General features: G+C 39.8%; 2 protein-coding genes across 3 annotated transcripts in view; one reads left to right on the top strand and one right to left on the bottom strand.

Annotated features, from left to right (window-relative positions):
* The window catches only part of LOC107995285 (neutral ceramidase), a 99,422-nt gene that overhangs the window by 50,309 nt on the left and 32,180 nt on the right, over positions 1-16,933 (top strand). The window lies entirely within an intron of this gene.
* On the bottom strand, positions 6,211-16,660 carry LOC107995261 (serine protease nudel). 2 transcript variants are annotated; one of them, XM_017052646.3, is made up of 26 exons: positions 16,251-16,389; positions 15,762-15,873; positions 15,542-15,679; positions 14,810-15,452; positions 14,178-14,425; positions 13,250-13,831; positions 12,863-13,069; positions 12,018-12,181; positions 11,796-11,923; positions 11,207-11,641; positions 10,719-11,017; positions 10,500-10,644; positions 10,232-10,365; positions 9,891-10,151; positions 9,604-9,817; positions 9,342-9,511; positions 9,150-9,263; positions 8,889-9,075; positions 8,405-8,737; positions 8,013-8,201; positions 7,796-7,943; positions 7,552-7,708; positions 7,305-7,481; positions 6,992-7,229; positions 6,808-6,924; positions 6,211-6,682 (listed from the first exon to the last, which is right to left on the bottom strand). In XM_017052646.3, exons 2-26 carry the CDS (start codon positions 15,847-15,849, stop codon positions 6,382-6,384), a joined length of 5,817 nt encoding a protein of 1,938 aa, XP_016908135.3. In that variant the 5' UTR covers positions 15,850-15,873; positions 16,251-16,389; the 3' UTR covers positions 6,211-6,381. The 2 variants fall into 2 exon arrangements, 1 of the variants encoding a protein (XP_016908135.3); XR_009830842.1 differs by lacking the exons at positions 6,211-6,682; positions 6,808-6,924; positions 6,992-7,229; ... (1 more) ...; positions 7,552-7,708; positions 7,796-7,943 and having other exon boundaries at positions 8,063-8,201; positions 8,300-8,737; positions 16,251-16,660.

Below are 16,933 nucleotides of genomic sequence, written 5' to 3'. Positions count from 1 at the left end.
CGTGACCTTGACACCTTTGAAACCAATCCCACTCGAGAGTCGAACACGTGCACTTGAAACCGTTCGAGGAATTCTTCTTCTTCGTTGAAAAACTAGCACAGTCTTTTTCCCAAAAAAACTAAATTAAATTCATAAAATTTAAGATGCTTATCCATCATTAAACTATCCAATAAATCGAATCAACATTTCCTTTCTCATTACCGTCATACTCCCTCCAAATATTTCTTCTTCAACTCTAACAAAATTTTCAAATGATAAAAAACCTCTTGGAAAACTATCCGTTTCACGGATTCACGAATGAATTTCCCCGAATAATTCGACGATTCGGCATTCCTTGGAACGAGCACATTTATACGTACTACACCATGGAGGGATAAAGAGGTCGTGGTAAATGCCCTGACGTTAATTTGCCAGGAGTTTTGTAGGACACGAACGTGCGGCGAGACGAGGGAAGAGAGACAGCTGGAGGAGCCGCTCTCTCACACAACCTTATGGAAAGCCTGTTGCACACGCACCAATACACTTGTACGTGCGATACACTTGTACACGTCAGCCGGACAACGCGTTTCGAACGGTTTCTCGCATCGGGTCGACGTCCTGCCAAAACTGCCTAATCGTGTGTCGCCTTGCAATACGAATTCGTGTCCGAGAAATTTTCCTTGCTCGATCCACGATTTTCAATCAAGAATTCGATAGGAGGATTTGTTTCTTCGGAAAGAAGAGGATTTTCCCAGACGAAACATGCATTCTCGACTCTTTTCTTTTTTAAATTGTCAGCTTCGGTAATTTTGAAAAGTTTGAAAAGTGGTCGAATTTCGATTGGCTTTGGTTTCTTTAAAGACTTCTTTTTTTCTTTTTTCTTTAGTAAAATGGAACGGGTTTTCAATATTGGAGAATCCTTACCAATCCTTTATCGAAGCTGATATTAATTGATCCGTTGAATTGGAAAAAAAGAAACCAAGCCTTCTCTAGGAATTATTCAATCCTGCAGAGAAGGGAAACAAGGTCAGCATATACAGAAAATTTCATCCCTATTGAAACACAAAGTCGGTGTCTCTGATTAAGAGAAAATATGATAATATGTTCGGACGTTTGCACAAAGCAAATCGTAGAAAACTGTGTCTGTCGCGTTACACGGAATGCATATCCATTTACCGTAGACTGTATTATTAAAGGCAGAAGCTTCATTTGCAAGATACGCACGATCTTGCGCGTCTTATGAATTTCTTTACCCATAAACCAATTTTCCAGTCGAACTGTGCCACTATTGCGCTGTATCGATTCGTTTTCGAAGGAGGTTTTTCGAAAAAAGAAGAAGAAGAAAAAGTAAAATCGCATTCCATAGGCTGGCCTACGCGAGTTAGCTTTTAAATTACACCGATTACACAGTGTCTTCTAAAAGTGGAGGTTTGGTTGACGTCATCCCTTGCATGCTTCCTTCATTCCTTCGTGGTAGTCAACAGAGATTCTGCGCATCTTTACGTTTATCTATTACGTTCGTGATATTTTCGATCTTGATTTTCTACTTCGTTTTTATGGAAATCGTTATCGAGACTTATATTAATGATCTCTCGTGCACTGCATTTGTGACTTTTCGTTTCGATTTTCGTCGAGTGAAAGGAGAAGGAGAATAATCAATCGAAAAATCAGTGGTAAAGTCGAGATAAGTCAAGATTTTCGAATCGAACAATCAGTTTCGGGAATTTTAGTGATGATACGAAACGATTGAATCCCACGATTCAATCTTTTTCAACAATTTTTCAATAATGTAGCAAGATATTTCAAAATAAACGTCTATTAAATGTTATTCTTATTTCGAATATTTGCATATGAACAGCCTCTTATGATCATAAAGTCATAAAGTATTTGCATACAAATTAGATATGAATTATGATTATTAGAAGAAAGCAAAAAAAGAAAAAGAGGAAAAAGAAAATTTGAATTAATTAATGCTAATCAAATTAAATCAAGGCATGGTAACTGTAATAGTCCATGATTATTCATAATTATACTATGAACATACAAATAAAAAGAAAAATCATTATCCGTGCATGTAATAGACTCGCAAATTAATTAATTATATAAATTTAAAATTCATATAAATAAATAACATACAATTTCGCGAGAGAAAGAGAAACGAAAATATAAATTATTGAGTTGAAAAAGAAAATTTTATCAAAAACCATTCATCCCCTCGATCTTACATCTCTGGTAAATAACATTTTAATTTAAATTTTTTGAAAAATGGATAATTACAAATTGTTTCAACAAACAATAGCCCTCTTATTAACCTCTTCGACCCAATATCAACAATATCAATTTTTAAACGATTAACGACAACAACAGATTTCGTTTAATCGAGATAGAAATAATTATACACCTCCTCTACATATTACACGAATATTACAAATATTATAACCTTTATTATTACGCGTATAATAATCTAAGCATCACAAGCCACACCTCAATATTACGCATTAACGAAACAAAAAACGAGATTAGAGACCTTCCAGGTCAAATAAAAATCCATCTCCCTTCTCGAGAAATCGTCATCATCATCAAGAGAATATTGCTCTCGACGGTAAAATCCATTCTCGATAATTGTCTCCATGAAAGGCAACAAAATGAAAGATAATCACCACCGTGCAAATATTTATCAAAAGAAAAAATAACTCAAGTGAAGAAATATACTGATTCGTAAACAAAAATACCAATGTATATTGCGCACATACAAACCTTACGTATTACTCGAGAAGAAGAGAAAAGAATCCCTCGAATACAAGAACCGATCCTCCTCGAATTCCATCGATTCGTGATCGTATCGTAGTATCGTGGTGCATAGCTGTGCGCATGCGCCGGTGGACAGTAGGTGACAATGACGATACCGAAAAGGTTGTCGAGGCGCAAGTATGCAGAGGAGAGGAGGCGAGCAGGGACGATGGAGGCCGCCGTAGTGGCAGGAAGCTGCCAAGTGTAACGGTATCGGTGCCTGACTGCTCCCAGCCGAGGCGCGCTGCCTTCACGCGTCGTCAACGATTTCACGTGCTCCATGGATATAGGTAAGCCAGCTTTTCACGTGGACGGCATTTCTCATCGAGCTTTATCGTTCCAACTTTGTTTCTTGGGATTATAAATACTTGTTGCTGAAACGTTTAAACTGTTATCCATCACGATGTTTACAAACGCGTGAAATTGTATCGATTTACGTACGTAGGAGTATTCTTCTCTTAATTGTTGAAAATTTTATTTCAACTTTCTCACGGATCGATTCTCGAGAAAGATTCCAACAAGTCGATCCTCCACGATTTTCCATTAAGAATCAAAGACAGGCGGACTTTAGTATTGGCGACGTTCAAGTGAAAGCAGCCGCTTCTCGAACAAAAATCCGCGTAGGATGCGATTAATCATAGCTGTTGCGCGTAAATTCATTGAGCTACGTCTTCATTCGATTCGAATTTCCACGAAAGAGATAATCTCTCTCTTCGGCCAAGGATCTTTCGATTCTTGAAGATGAATTGCACAGTGATTCGATACACGGAACACGGTTAATTGTTTCAGGGAAGGAGGAAATTGTTGCATTTTAATAAACGAGATCCACCGTGGAAAATCGCGAAAAAGAACTCGAGATGGATTACGTTGCAAGGAAGTGGTCGAGCGGGGAAAAAGTTTTCGCGTAATTTATCTTGAACCGTGTTGTCGGCTATGTTGTTTATTCATGGAAATTAAAGCGAGTTTTAAGATTGAGTGGATTTTGAGTGGATGCGAGGATAAATTAAAGTTAAGAGAGGACCAATTTCTTTGTTTCTTTTCTTTGTCTTCACGGTCAAATTAAAACGCAAGTGTCCAATGGGCATTTAAATGAATCGAATAATAAAGAAATGAGATATTTAAAATAAAAGTTTTTCATAAATTATATTCGCAATCTATTCTTTTATGCAAAAAAAGAAGAAAAGAAAAAAGAATCCTCGAGAGAAAATTGTCCCATTTAAACAGTCATCGCTGATTTTTCCTCGAATATTTATTTATACTTATAGGAAAAAGGAGGAAAAAATTAACTTTGCGTATTTGAACTTTAATTTCGTAATCGTTTAATAATTCAACGTTCGATGTATCCGTTTCGATAAAGATAAACATCCACGCAGAAATTATTACACAGTGTCTGCGAGGAACGATAAAATTCTAAGAAACAGAAATAAAAAGAAAACAGACGCGTTACAGGTGATTAAGGATAACCAACAACTGTCGTCACAGTCATTTCGATCAATCATCCGTTTCCTCTCGGCTTGCCAGAACCCCCTTTTTACAATTAGAAAACTCGAGGGGAAAATAGGGGAAGGGAGGGGAAAAAAGAAAAAAAGATCGGGTCCTCGGAGCGGGAATGGTCGCAGAAGGAAACGAAGCACCTTAGGCGGTGAAGCGAGCAGAGTCAACGGTACTTCTTGGAATGAAATTACACAGTATGTATGTACTCATAGTACGCGCCACGTTGATTACATAATCGACGCGCGCTCTGCACGAATGCCATCGGAAGAAAAGCTGACCGGCGGCCATCTTTGTGGACGCTGCGCGCCCGATGCGAAAATTTAAATTTTTCTTTCCTCCGAATCGTTCACCTCCGCTTCTAACACGACAGGAGAGTTTCTTAATTGAGAGAAAAATTAATTGGTTGGGTTAGATATTAAGGAGAGATATCGTTCTTTGTTAATCTTTGGGGCCATTTTGTATGTAAGCGGGATTTTCCTGTATCGATATAATTATTCGATAAAGAAAATTCTATTTATAGTATTTATAAATCTACTTTAGTTATTACCATTCCACAATTTTTCCATTCCACTTTTTCCCTTCTTTCTTTCTTTTTTTTAATTTTTTACGCCGATCGACGTTCAAGAAGCATGTAATGCGATTCCGGAGATCACTGCACTCTCTGTTATTCAAGTTGCAAGCTCGAACGATCCCTCGAAACGCATCGGTAGATAAATGTGTATAAACGGCCGGGATTTTAAGCGATGTCGAGGCGAACAGGTTCCTTTTAATATCTCTCTGCTGCTGGAATTTGCTGCGAACCGTGTGATGGATGATTTTCTTTTTTTTTTTTTTACGGTTTCGCGATATCCATGGTAAAAGTAGTATCTAAAAGTCGTGGTTGGAGCACCTTGAAGTGAAAAACATTATACCATATCGCATCATGTTAATTCTTCGAGGGAAATTAACAATTTCCAATGATTTAGGGTGGAAATATTTTGTTAATCTGCAAAAATTTTCCAGGAGCCGAATCATTAAAAAAGTTAATATTTTATTTGCTCCTTGCAACAATATTTACTTAGAGAAATAATTTTCAGAAACATTCAATCCAATAATCTTATTTTCCGTTCACATAAATCTTAATTACACAATTTAACAAGATTACTAAAACGTCTATCCTTTTCTTTATTAATCAGACTTTCCAATTCTCAAAATCGAATATATCCATATACCTTTCCCCAATTTTTCCCTGGTGTCCAACATTATTTCCTCCACAGTCGCAAACGTCTCTCGGTCTTTAAGACGACGTTCTACTCTAACCTTGAGGCGCGAATCCGTGAAAGGGTTGAACAACAATACCCAGGCGCTCACGGATGGAACGTCATCACTATGACAGGAATCACGGTATGGAATCACGTTCCTGACAACCGTACGGATTAGTCAGCCATAGAATGTGAATGGACATCGGCGTTTTCCGCCGATAACCGGCGCACCAAAGGCAGTTCGCAGCCAGGGCGCAGTCGTTTACCTTCAACGGCTGCGACCCCATTTGTGGCATTCCATCCTCCCTCTCACCCGTCACACCCTCCCTCCTACACCGCAACCTGATTCGATACTTTTATCCTCCTCCTTCTCCTTCTTCTCTCTCTCTTTTTCTTTCTTTTTTAATTCTCTCGTCTCGAAGAGGCTTGCGTAATCCGTGACCAGATTTCGAGCTCTTTACGGTCGGTGGATGATGGAGAATCGTCGTCGTGCGGTCATCTACGACGATGGCGAGAGTATCCTTGCTGGAAAAGTTTGATTGAGGCGTGTACATGCGTGTATAAATATATATGGAGAAACGAGGATTTGGATTTGGAGGAGATTTCGAGGAACGAGTGGGTCAATAATGGTCATGTGACGTGTAATATTTTTGAAAAATGGTGGAAAATTTTAATTGTTTACGGAGAAGAAACGGGGCGTGTTCGATTCTCCTTCGATTCGAATATTCTTTATTCTTTATTCTATATTTAATATTATTTTAATTTCTGCAATAAATAACAGTACGATAAATGGCACGCAATAAATAAAAGTAATAAATAATACGAGATCGTACAAAATTATTTTATAAAAATTGTTTCGAATTGTTATGAAAGTGAATTAATTTTCGCAATTTAAAAACGCGCGATGGCAGGTCTCGTTCGATTTTTCCAATGTTACCAACGGCTTGTCGCCCCTTATCAGGGACAACCATATCCAATCATTTATCTTTGTTATGTAAAAATTGTCCAACTTGAGGATCGTGGGTTGGTCCGTGGCTGCAGCACCATTAATAACGTCCCCTGAAGAATATCCCATCGATTTGCACAGATCCGATGCTAATTCGGGCGAAACGGGGCTCGAGAAACATTCCGTGTGCCAGACACCGTAACTTCGACGAATCATTTCTCCCGAACTATCGCTGAAATTGAACATTTTCCTCGATACATTTTCATCGTTATTTTATTTGAAAACAAATTCTTTAGATACTCATTCTTCGGCCAATAACTCATAAGAAGATATTAAAATTGAAAATACGAAACGCACCTGTCGTTCGAGAATGGCTTCAACATTCTGCATAACGCTTCGTCTTCGCCACCCGAACAATCCTTCGCCCCGTCGCAAACGAAATCTTGCGGCACGCAAATATCTCTTCCGTTCGTTCTATCGAAGGAATGAACTTTTAAACGAAAAGTATCGAGAGAAAAGAAAGAATAGAGAGAATTCTTACGTTTTACATCTGAAACTCGAATCTCTGCAGGGGCACGCATCCGGCGACTCGTCGCTTTTGTCAACGCAATGGCGGACACCGTCGCACACTCGTTCCGGAGATGTAAGTTTCAAGTATTCCGAGCAGGTGCACAGCTCAGGCTCGTCAGACCCGTCGAAACAATCGTTCCTTCGATCGCAAAACGCGCTTCGGTCCACGCATTTCCCATTCCTGCATCGAAGTTCCATCCTCGTGCAATCTTCGAATTATTAAGTAAGATTCTAATTTTCCATATTCGATGATCTATTATGTCGATCGCGTTTTGTTTACTCACTGCAACCCTCCACGGCGTTCTCGCAATTTTCCTGGAACCTTGCGCAATATTCCGGTTCCTCGTCGCCCTGGTCCCGACAATCAGGAACGCCGTCGCAAACGCGATTCAGGGGGATGCAATTGCCAATGCTGCATCGAAAACCGTCACACGTCGATTCGACCGATTTTCTCGACCCGTCTAAGTAATTTAAGGATTCGTGAAATTATTGGGAATCATTTGATTGTTTAATTATTTCGTAAATCTATACCCATTGCCTCCATCAGGTAGGGATTTATGTACTCGATACTTGTCACCCTTTGTGAATCCGTGAAATTACAATCTTGGTTGTCTTCGAAGACGGCTGCGGGGTACCATCCCTTTCTTCCACGACAGAATATCGTTCCACTCCAATTTGTTTCGTTTCTCTGTGGAGGAAAAGCAGGAAATTATTTGATGAAGATATTTATTGATAAAATATTCGAGATTTCAATTTGAACAATCTTGAAATTTACCCAACATTCGGAATTCGAACGATTAACGAAGCATCGTTGACAATTTGGGCAATTTTCTAGAACAGGTTTCAAAAAGACCGATCCAGTCTCGTAATTTCCGTTGACCCCGACAGCCACGCAAGTATCGTTCGTCCCTGGTAGATAAATTCTAGAAACATTGGTTAAATATTGATAGACAGAAGCGAAGAATATTGCTCAATTTAAATATTTCACTTACGTCTTATCCTGGAACAACGGTTGCACATAACGGCCGAAGTGAGCTCGATTCTTCAAGTGCAATAGAATGGAGACAGAGTTATTCACGGGATGGAGTTCATCGATGATCGATATCCGTTGATGAGGGCCGTCTATGTGACGGAATAACGAACCGTGGCCGAGCACGGCCGTCGTATAATTTGAGTCCAATCTGAAAATTTAACCAAATATCCGATGAAACACGCTCAAATCATAAATCACGAACACTCCGAAACACTGTATATCATATCAAATTGAAACGAATTTCACGTTAAAATTTCCTTCCAATTTCAAATTTTCCAAACTTTCTTCTCGAAATAAAAAGTGGAATCCGTTATTCCTTTCTTTCTTTACGGACGAGGCGACTCCATTTACCTGACGTTCTCCAGACATTTCGTGGCGGACAGTAACCAGTTCGAGTCCAACAGCAGCGCCTCGCAGCGGAAGCGTCCGTCGACAAAGATGGCGGCCAGCCAGGGCCACAGGTGCTCTCGCCTTCCGGTGCTCGAATCGCTGGTTAAATACGCGTGCGCGCTACCGTCCAGAGTCGACGCACAACGAATATAAAGTCCCAAACAGGTTTCCAAGTCTCCTCCTTGGTTCAGAGAGGTCGTTGGGGAGGTCTGTTGGTGAAACGTAAAGTTCCGCCAAGCTATCGTTTCGAGCTTAGAATTCTTCACGGTGATGGATTCCGACGATTCAAAGTTTCTTTAAAAAAAAAGAGTTAACAGTTTCGATATTAAATTTAAATATTAATTTAATATTATTTATTTATTAATATCGCTTCACGGTTTTTTATTGAAACCACCTTATTGTGGATCAATAATTTTAAGAATTTAATCAAAAAATATACACTCACGCGAAACCAAAGTACTCGCACATATTTTGTCCAATAAGATTGGCCGTCGATTGATTCTTATGGATCTTGGGACGATGGCAAACTGGTTGCCATCTCTGTTTAACGTATCTGGCCAATATTCCCTCTTTGTTCAAGAATGGCCGTCCATTGGCGTCCAAGTACACGCGATGACCATCGGTGAACGCGACTAAAAAACGAAAAGGAAATCGAATCGAGTCATTGGTATCGTGAGAAATTGTCGAATTAATCGAAACAACTCACAGCAATCGAGCTCGTCCTCTTTAAACTCGCAATCGAATTTCCCATCGCATTTCTTCGACATCGAAACGCAAGTTTTGCTCGTAGAGCAGAGAAATTCGTTTTTACCGCAAATCTCTGCGAGATAAGTAAAAATTACCCATAAAATTATACTTTATCCTACACGATTGGAAAATATATGGGAAATATACTTGCCACAGTCTCGTTCATCCGTCAGATCATCGCAATCCGCGTAACCGTCGCAGATGGCGGTCGGTCTTAGGTTCTGCAAATAATCTTTGCAGGTGCAATTCAACTCGTCCGTACTGTCCTCGCAATCCACTACTCTGTCGCATCTTTTCTCGATCGAGACACTTTGAAGCAACCTTGAATCATTTGAATTTTTCCATGAAAATTGGAAAAGACTCGCCATTATCTGCCCGATCGATTAATAACTTTCACATTAACGTTGAAATACCTTGAACAAGTGAATATAGTAGGAAAGCGCGTCGACGTTATCGAGGAGGCATTTTCGATATAACTAGAACTAGAAGTTGTGGAAGTCGCGTTGGGATCGTCGTCGAATCTCTTAGAAGTGGTCCAAGTCGTGCCTTCCAATCCCAACTCGTTGTTCGCTCGACCTTCGGATCTATCCGAAGGTTTGTAGCTCGTGTCATCGAATAATGGAGAGGCTGAAAATGATTCGAATCTTGTCACGATTAGGTTAGCTTCAGAATTATTGAGTCGATTTCTCGAACCGCATACCAGATGTGGAGATTTCATCAGGTTTCGTGGGATCGTCTGGGCTTTCCATCGTGGAAGATGGAACAGTTTCAAAACTAGCGTTGCCTAATTGCCTGTAAATTGGATAATGGTGGCAATTGAGCTCGTCTTCCCCGTCCAAACAATCGATCACTCGATTGCAACGGGCCTCCACCGGCAAACATTTGCCCAAACCACCCTCGCAACTGAAGCCTGGACATTTTTTCAAGGGAGTTCGTCTCAAGGGAAAGATTCCTTGATCATCTGAAAAATACAAATACACAGGGTTTCAGAGAAAGGGAGGAAGATTTAAAATAAAATTTTCATTTCGATGTATGACTCACTGGAAATTTCTTCCTGAATCCAATCCAGGAAATAGCTGACTCTCGTGTAGGCGCCCGGTTCGTTCGGTCGAGCGCATCCTTCGCCGTGGCTAATTATACCTGCCACGTACCACTGCGATTCCGAGTACGGATTTCTGCAAATATAAACCGCGAATATATAGATAAAAATCGAGGAAACAAACGGAATTCTCCACTCTCGCTCGTATTTGTTCCAATCCTATGTTCTAGGGATCCCTAGATCTTTATTTAACAGTAATAGACGTAATACCTGCACAACAAGGGACCACCACTGTCCCCTTGACAAGCATCACGGCCACCTTGAGGATATCCAGCGCAAATGGCGGCCTCGTTCTGATCAACCTCGTATTTGCAATTCTTTAATATAGGCACTTCTACTTCTCTCAGGTGGTCGGCTGAGAAAAAATTCGACCAGTTTAATTTAGATTTTTATATTTATATTTAAATCGAACTTCGGATAATATCTTACGATCAGGTCCGTACTCCCTCAAAGCTCCCCAGCCAATCGCTATACAAGTGGAATTGGGTTCCGGCTTGTTTCTCCACATAGGGCCCAAGATGTCCTTACCAGGAAGGCAAACTTGTCGGATCCATCGATTGAAGTGCAGAGGATCGTCAAGCTTGATCATACCGATATCGTTCTTCATGTCTTTCCCGTTGTATCGTGGATGCATCACCGTGTACCCCGCTCTCCTTATCTGCGACATAGGCGAGAAAGAATGCCTACGAAGTATTCCTGCCTGGATCTCGAAATAGTGGCCCGTGTAACTGTATCATCATTATTTAAAAATTAATTTTAATTATACCACCGAATTTCTTACCACGAACAACAAAAGTTTAACTATCTTTAGAAATGATAGATATATTTTGTATATAAAAATTCACAGGGGAAGAAATGATTTTAAATATCCACCTCGCTGTATTTTATTAAAATATATATGTATATACATTCCTTACCCTTCGAGGCAGTGAGCAGCGGTCAGGATCCACATTTCGTTCAGGATAACACCGCCGCAGCAAAAGATACCGTTCTTGTAAATGGCGACCAAGAATGGCCACGCTTTCGGCTGGCTCGCCCTGCCGCCTACAACGCGCAATTGCGAGCCCACCATGTCATCCTTATCCCCGTTTTCATCGAAATTCATCCGATTCTTGTGCACGAGCTCGTCGAATATCTGGAACGTGTCCCGCTCCTCCTTCTCCAACACATGCGGTTCCAGGGAATCCTCGTGGGAAAACGCGCTCGTCCCGCAAGGGAAACGCGGACAACGGACGAAAACAGCGGTGTCCATGCACGAGGGAACCAATTTTATCCGGCCGTTCACCTCGGCTATGTAAGGGCCCTGATACGCATTGGGCGGCATCGAATGGATGTTTACCTCTGGATATCCGCTGCGAAAAAAAGAATAAGAACAGTAGATGTTGAAGAATTGATTGAATTTCGTTCTGGGGAATAGATTCTGTTCGCCTGAATCGTCCCTTTTGGGGATTAATGGGGTTCGAGAGGATTCAATTGTGAGTTCGTTTTGAATAAATGGAATTGTACCTAATGTCGTGGCCAATTTCGGATATGCAGGCATCCTTGATCCACGATTTCACCACTGTACACACGGGATACCATTGGCCCTTGAAGTTCTTGTGAAGGTATCCTTCGATGTAGCCAATCGTGAATACCTAATAAAAGTTTATTAAGGATTTTTTATTAAGATTCATGGATTAAAAGAAGGGAGGTCGGGGTGGAGGAGGGATTTTATTCGATTCGAGTTACATTTTCACCCTCGACGAACGAAGGGGTGAGAATATTGCATTCCATTTCATCTTTTCCATTGGCACAATTCTTCACTCCGTCGCATCTTTGGTAAAGTGGGACGCAATTGTCGTTACTGTACCGTCTTTGCCAATCGTTGCAACTGAACGAAGTCTTTGGACAACCTATGGAACACGATAAATATTCGGTTAGAATAAAAAAATAATAAAGAATTTTGCATCGACATTGAATGCAGTCCGTAGTTCCATGGATAAAATAGTTCCGGATGAAGTGTGAAGATAAGGATACCTGATGCCATCTCGTGTGAAATATGCACGATCATAGTGCCGCTGTGTTGCGAATTAATTTTATATTTCAAATTATATTTTATCCAGCTTCGATAATTATATAGATATTTCTCATTTGTATTTAAATTCGTTGCATTTTTTTCACGTCATAGTTTTCAATAAAATTTTACTTGTTGAATAATAGAATTCTTGCACTCTATCGATGAAACAGAATTCTGCTGTACGATCTACTCTTAACAGGAACTTCATATCATATATGTACAGATATATACACATACATATAAAATACGAGTGTAGATTTCATCCAGAATTCCGAAATATAGGTCTTTTAGAACAAATAACATTTCAAAGTTCTAAAATTCCCCAATATTAAGTTCTCTAATTCTAGAGTTCCCTAGGATTTCCCTAAATCCTAAAATTCTAAAGCTTCTAAATATATATATGTATATCAATTGCAAAATATACACGTTTTAAATAATAACGTTTTAGAATCGTGAAAATTCCCTAGACTCAAGCTCTAGAGTTCCCTAGAAGCTTTATAAATTGAAAGATCCTTACCCAAACATCCCAATTCGTCCTCTCCTTGCGGGCAATCGAAGTAACCATCGCAAATTCGTTCTTGCGAAATTCGATCTCTGCAAGAGCACGTGGTCTCATCACTCGCGTCGTAACAATCCACCAATCCGTCGCACCACTGCGTTCTATATATGCATCGTTTCTCGTCGTTGCATCGAATCATATTAAACGGACACGATCCAGGATTTTCTATCGAAAAACCAAAATAAATCTTTTCTTATTTTTACAAATCTTGAATACTCTTTGCTGAGAATAGATTTCAAATATACGAGGAAAAAAATGTGCGTTTCTAGGATTGAGGAAAGAAAATCTAAATTCGAATATTTCGAATATTATAATAATACGCGTACATTTGCGACGCTTTCTTACCATCCTCCTTATCCGAATCATCCTCCTTCTTAAAATTAACGGACGACCTCTGATACTCGTTCATTCCAGGAACAGTGGGGAACTGGAATGTGGGGATGAAGGTGCAATAATAAGGGATTTTAGAATTCGCATTTCCTCCTGGTAAGCTCTGCTGTCTGGGGAATATAGGAAAATTCGGGATCGCGGGGCCTGTTGGCCCAATCTTTTGTCCGCCGTTTTGCCCATAATTTCCAGGGAAGAATTGCACGGATTGCGCCTGCACTTGCACGTAATTCGGCGCGTGATTCGTGTTCTGGTAGCCTTGCCGATGTTGCCAAATCGGATATCCAATCTCCGCGGGCGAGGAAGCCCCGTACATCGTTTGTTGCGCCGCGCCACCCGATTGTTTCGTCGGATTGCTCATTCCAAAGAAGCATATCTGATACGGTATCCAGGATATGGTCGGTGTGAGTACCAGCTGCTGGGAGGATTTCATCGTTTCCGCTGTAGGGATCATGCCCGGTATTGATGCCGCGTTCTCTTTCGTCACGATTCTGCTTTGGGGACCGCGCATTTTCATCTGGGGGCTCGATCCTTCGAGTCCTGGAATCGACACTCGAATTGAGAACAGAGAATTCGGAGAGTATACGGTGGAAGGAAGAAATTTTATTCTTCCGGTATTCTAACTTGGATTTAATTGAAAATCTGGCAAAACTTAAGGTTTAATTTGATTCAGTAATTCTATACGATTATGTATAATTGAGAGAAAGGATTCTTATTCATTTATCTAGAAATTAAGGGATATTCTTATAAATTGTTAGAAGTATTCTATACTCTAAAGTTCAAAATTTAAAATGAGCAAACGAATAAATCGAAAGCTGAGTTTAATTCAATTTACATAAACGATATTTTAGACATTGACGATTAATAATTTATCAGTCGGTTTCACCTTCCCTTTCCGTTTCGTTCCCCTGGCCGTGGCCTTGAATCGAAGGTTGCACCGAAGGATGCAGCTGCTCGATCGTGATTTCCGTCACGTTCCCATCGTCTGGTTTGGCCGTCACGTTCGCATTAATCGCGATCCCTTTCGTGTCATCGATCGCGATCGTTTCTTCCGCCATCGACGTCGTTTCTGCACTTTCCGCTTCCGTCCACGCGTTCTTCGATTCATATTTCATTGTGCCGCTCGTCCACGATCTGAAAACGGCAACATTTAAATACGGAGTGACATGCTGAGACATAATTTAACAATATTCGTCAAGACACAATTTTTATTCGCTTTCCTTTTACCTTACATTTCGAAAATTGTACGTAATCCAAGCTAAATTCGAATATTGGAAAATTTCTTTCCTTAGATCGTTGGAAACTTAATATTTTATAATTGTGGATTCAAAGATCGATCTCCTTGGAACCATACACCAGAATTTGATTCGTTAAAATTTTCGAACAAAGTTAATGCTTAAATAACTCGTTATTAATCGTATATAATTTCAATTATTTCCAATTATTATTACGTTTCTAACTGTTAAATCCCTGCTGCGTATCGATCATACAATATTTAAATTAAGTAGCAGTACTCACGAAGTAGTCTCCATCTCGTCCAAGTCCTCTTTCCTGTCACCGCTGTCAGAGCTGTCGACAAAAGTCCATTTCGCCAATTTTTTCGCACCCTCTCTTCCAGATTTCGAGACGTCCACGAGATTCGAATTCGGCTCGTCCAACAAATTGCAAACGGTATCCACGTTGCTCTTGATCTGATCGCGGTTCTCGTGTATCGTGCGCGCTTCGTTCATCAGATTGTCGGGTCCTGTCTCGTCTATGAACGTGATCGAGTCGTTCTTGCATTGCAGACACTCGACCAACTCGACGAGTTTCGATTTCGGGGCATCCTTATCCGTGGGGAAATTCTTGAGAAACTCGAGAAGATGCGGCATACTGTTGTTCACAGTGTTGACGATCTTCATCATGGAATCCATCACGATCTTGCAATGCTCCATGTTCTGTTTACAGAGATTCGCGTCCAGATGTCGCCGCTTTCGACGATCCAGGTCCATCGTGGACAGTAATATCGTTCTCAGTTCTGAGGGGCTGAGACGATTGTATTCCTCGTTGTAGAATTGTCGATTTCGATCACGAAAATTCCTCTCCGTCTCTTGAGGCTCTGTGGACTCGTTGTTGGTTTGAAGATGTTGATTGGCTTCGTCCAGGGTGAGGAATGTGCGATCTGACGGATAACATATTTTCATTTGTAAATTTCGAAAGTCTAATCGGATAGTTTAATCCGTTAGACTAAATATTGATATTTTCCATTACCTGACGTGCTCGAATATATCAAAAACGCGGCAAAACACAAGACCAATACGATGAGCAGGCTTTGGATCGTCTGTATTGCCCTGTAATATTTATTGTTTTTCCATCCTACTTTCGATATTCCGTGCTCCGTCGAATTATCTGAAATTAAACGATACACGTGTGCTGAAAAATTAAAATATTTGTTGGAAGATGCGGATAGAAGATGCGGAAGAATCAATACCGGGTGATTTGGAAGTTAAATTCACGCTGCAATGGTCGTTTAATATCGGCGCATCCTCCAAATGCTTCTTGCATACCGTGTCTTGCATGCTGAGAAATTGGCGACAAATTCCCTGGATGGGAAAAGAAACGATCAAAAGTTTGAACCCAAGTCGAGTGATGATCGATCCTCGAACGTGGATACGAGATAAATTTATTATTGAATAGATTAATATATTCGTTGAAATATTCAAATCCAAATCTTTGCAGCTTTAAATCAAATGATAAGATGAACAAAATGTATTTTCATTGGAAAAAGAAACTCGTACGTGTTATTTAATTTTATAAATAAATTATGCATTATCGAAATCAATGATATCTATTCCAAAAATTAGAAATAAAAATAAACGTTCAACTGAAAAATAAAAAAAAAAGGAAATAAATTTGTCCACGGTTTCAAGCTCCGTTTCTCGTTCACGTTTCAATTTAACTATTCCTTGTACGTACTCACGTTCTCAAAGATTCTCTCCTCGTCGAGTCGTTTCCATCCGATGGAAATCCGAGGCGAAACAGCCACGAGACGTTCGCGACAAAGTTTGTTCTCGGCAATGGGCCGTGCACTCGATGCCACCAAAGTGAAATAACCCAGCGCATTCGATTCGACAACGCGTGTGTCAGCAATATTTCGAGTGAACGAAAATCGTGATTTCGTCATGATCGAGTCAATGACACTTTAAATCGCGTAGCGGACTGCTACGCTTTAATTCTTGTTGGCAATTCTATTTTCTTCTTTCTCATTCTTCTCACTTGTTTTGTTCCAAGTTTTTCTAGTTATTTATCTAGTTTTTTCTTTCTAGTTATTTGTGTATTATTATGTATGACTATAATTTTGTTGATTTGTTATTATCAGTTTGTCGATACGAGTGAATGGAGACAATCTGAAAGAAAATTATGAATGTGAGAATAAAGGATTTGAGAAAATAAATAAATTTTGTAAATTATATGAAAAGAAGAATTGTATGAAGAATTTCGAAGATGAACGAATGGGAAAAGGTGAGCAAGTATTAAATTATGGATGAAAAAGAAAAAGAGAGAAAATTTAATATTTTACTTCCTTTTTTCTTATTGTGAAACTTCTTGTTTCGCAAATTGAAATGAATGCTTACCAAAAATAAAATTTTTTCTGCTCATTAC

The sequence above is a fragment of the Apis cerana genome, linkage group LG8 (genome assembly GCF_029169275.1).
Source record: "Apis cerana isolate GH-2021 linkage group LG8, AcerK_1.0, whole genome shotgun sequence".
Lineage (NCBI taxonomy): Eukaryota > Metazoa > Arthropoda > Insecta > Hymenoptera > Apidae > Apis > Apis cerana.
Note: the sequence above shows the minus strand (reverse complement) of the source record. Positions and strands in the feature narration are given on the sequence as shown.

Bases quoted from the DNA above. Each gene is read 5' to 3' on its own strand.
- LOC107995261 (XM_017052646.3), bottom strand. From the start codon at position 15,849: ATGCAAGACACGGTATGCAAGAAGCATTTGGAGGATGCGCCGATATTA. The intron at 10,645-10,718 runs GTAAGATATTAT...ATTTTTTCTCAG, and splicing joins GAGGGAGTACGGACCTGATC to CCGACCACCTGAGAGAAGTA. The intron at 9,818-9,890 runs GTATGCGGTTCG...AATCATTTTCAG, and splicing joins TGATGAAATCTCCACATCTG to CCTCTCCATTATTCGATGAC.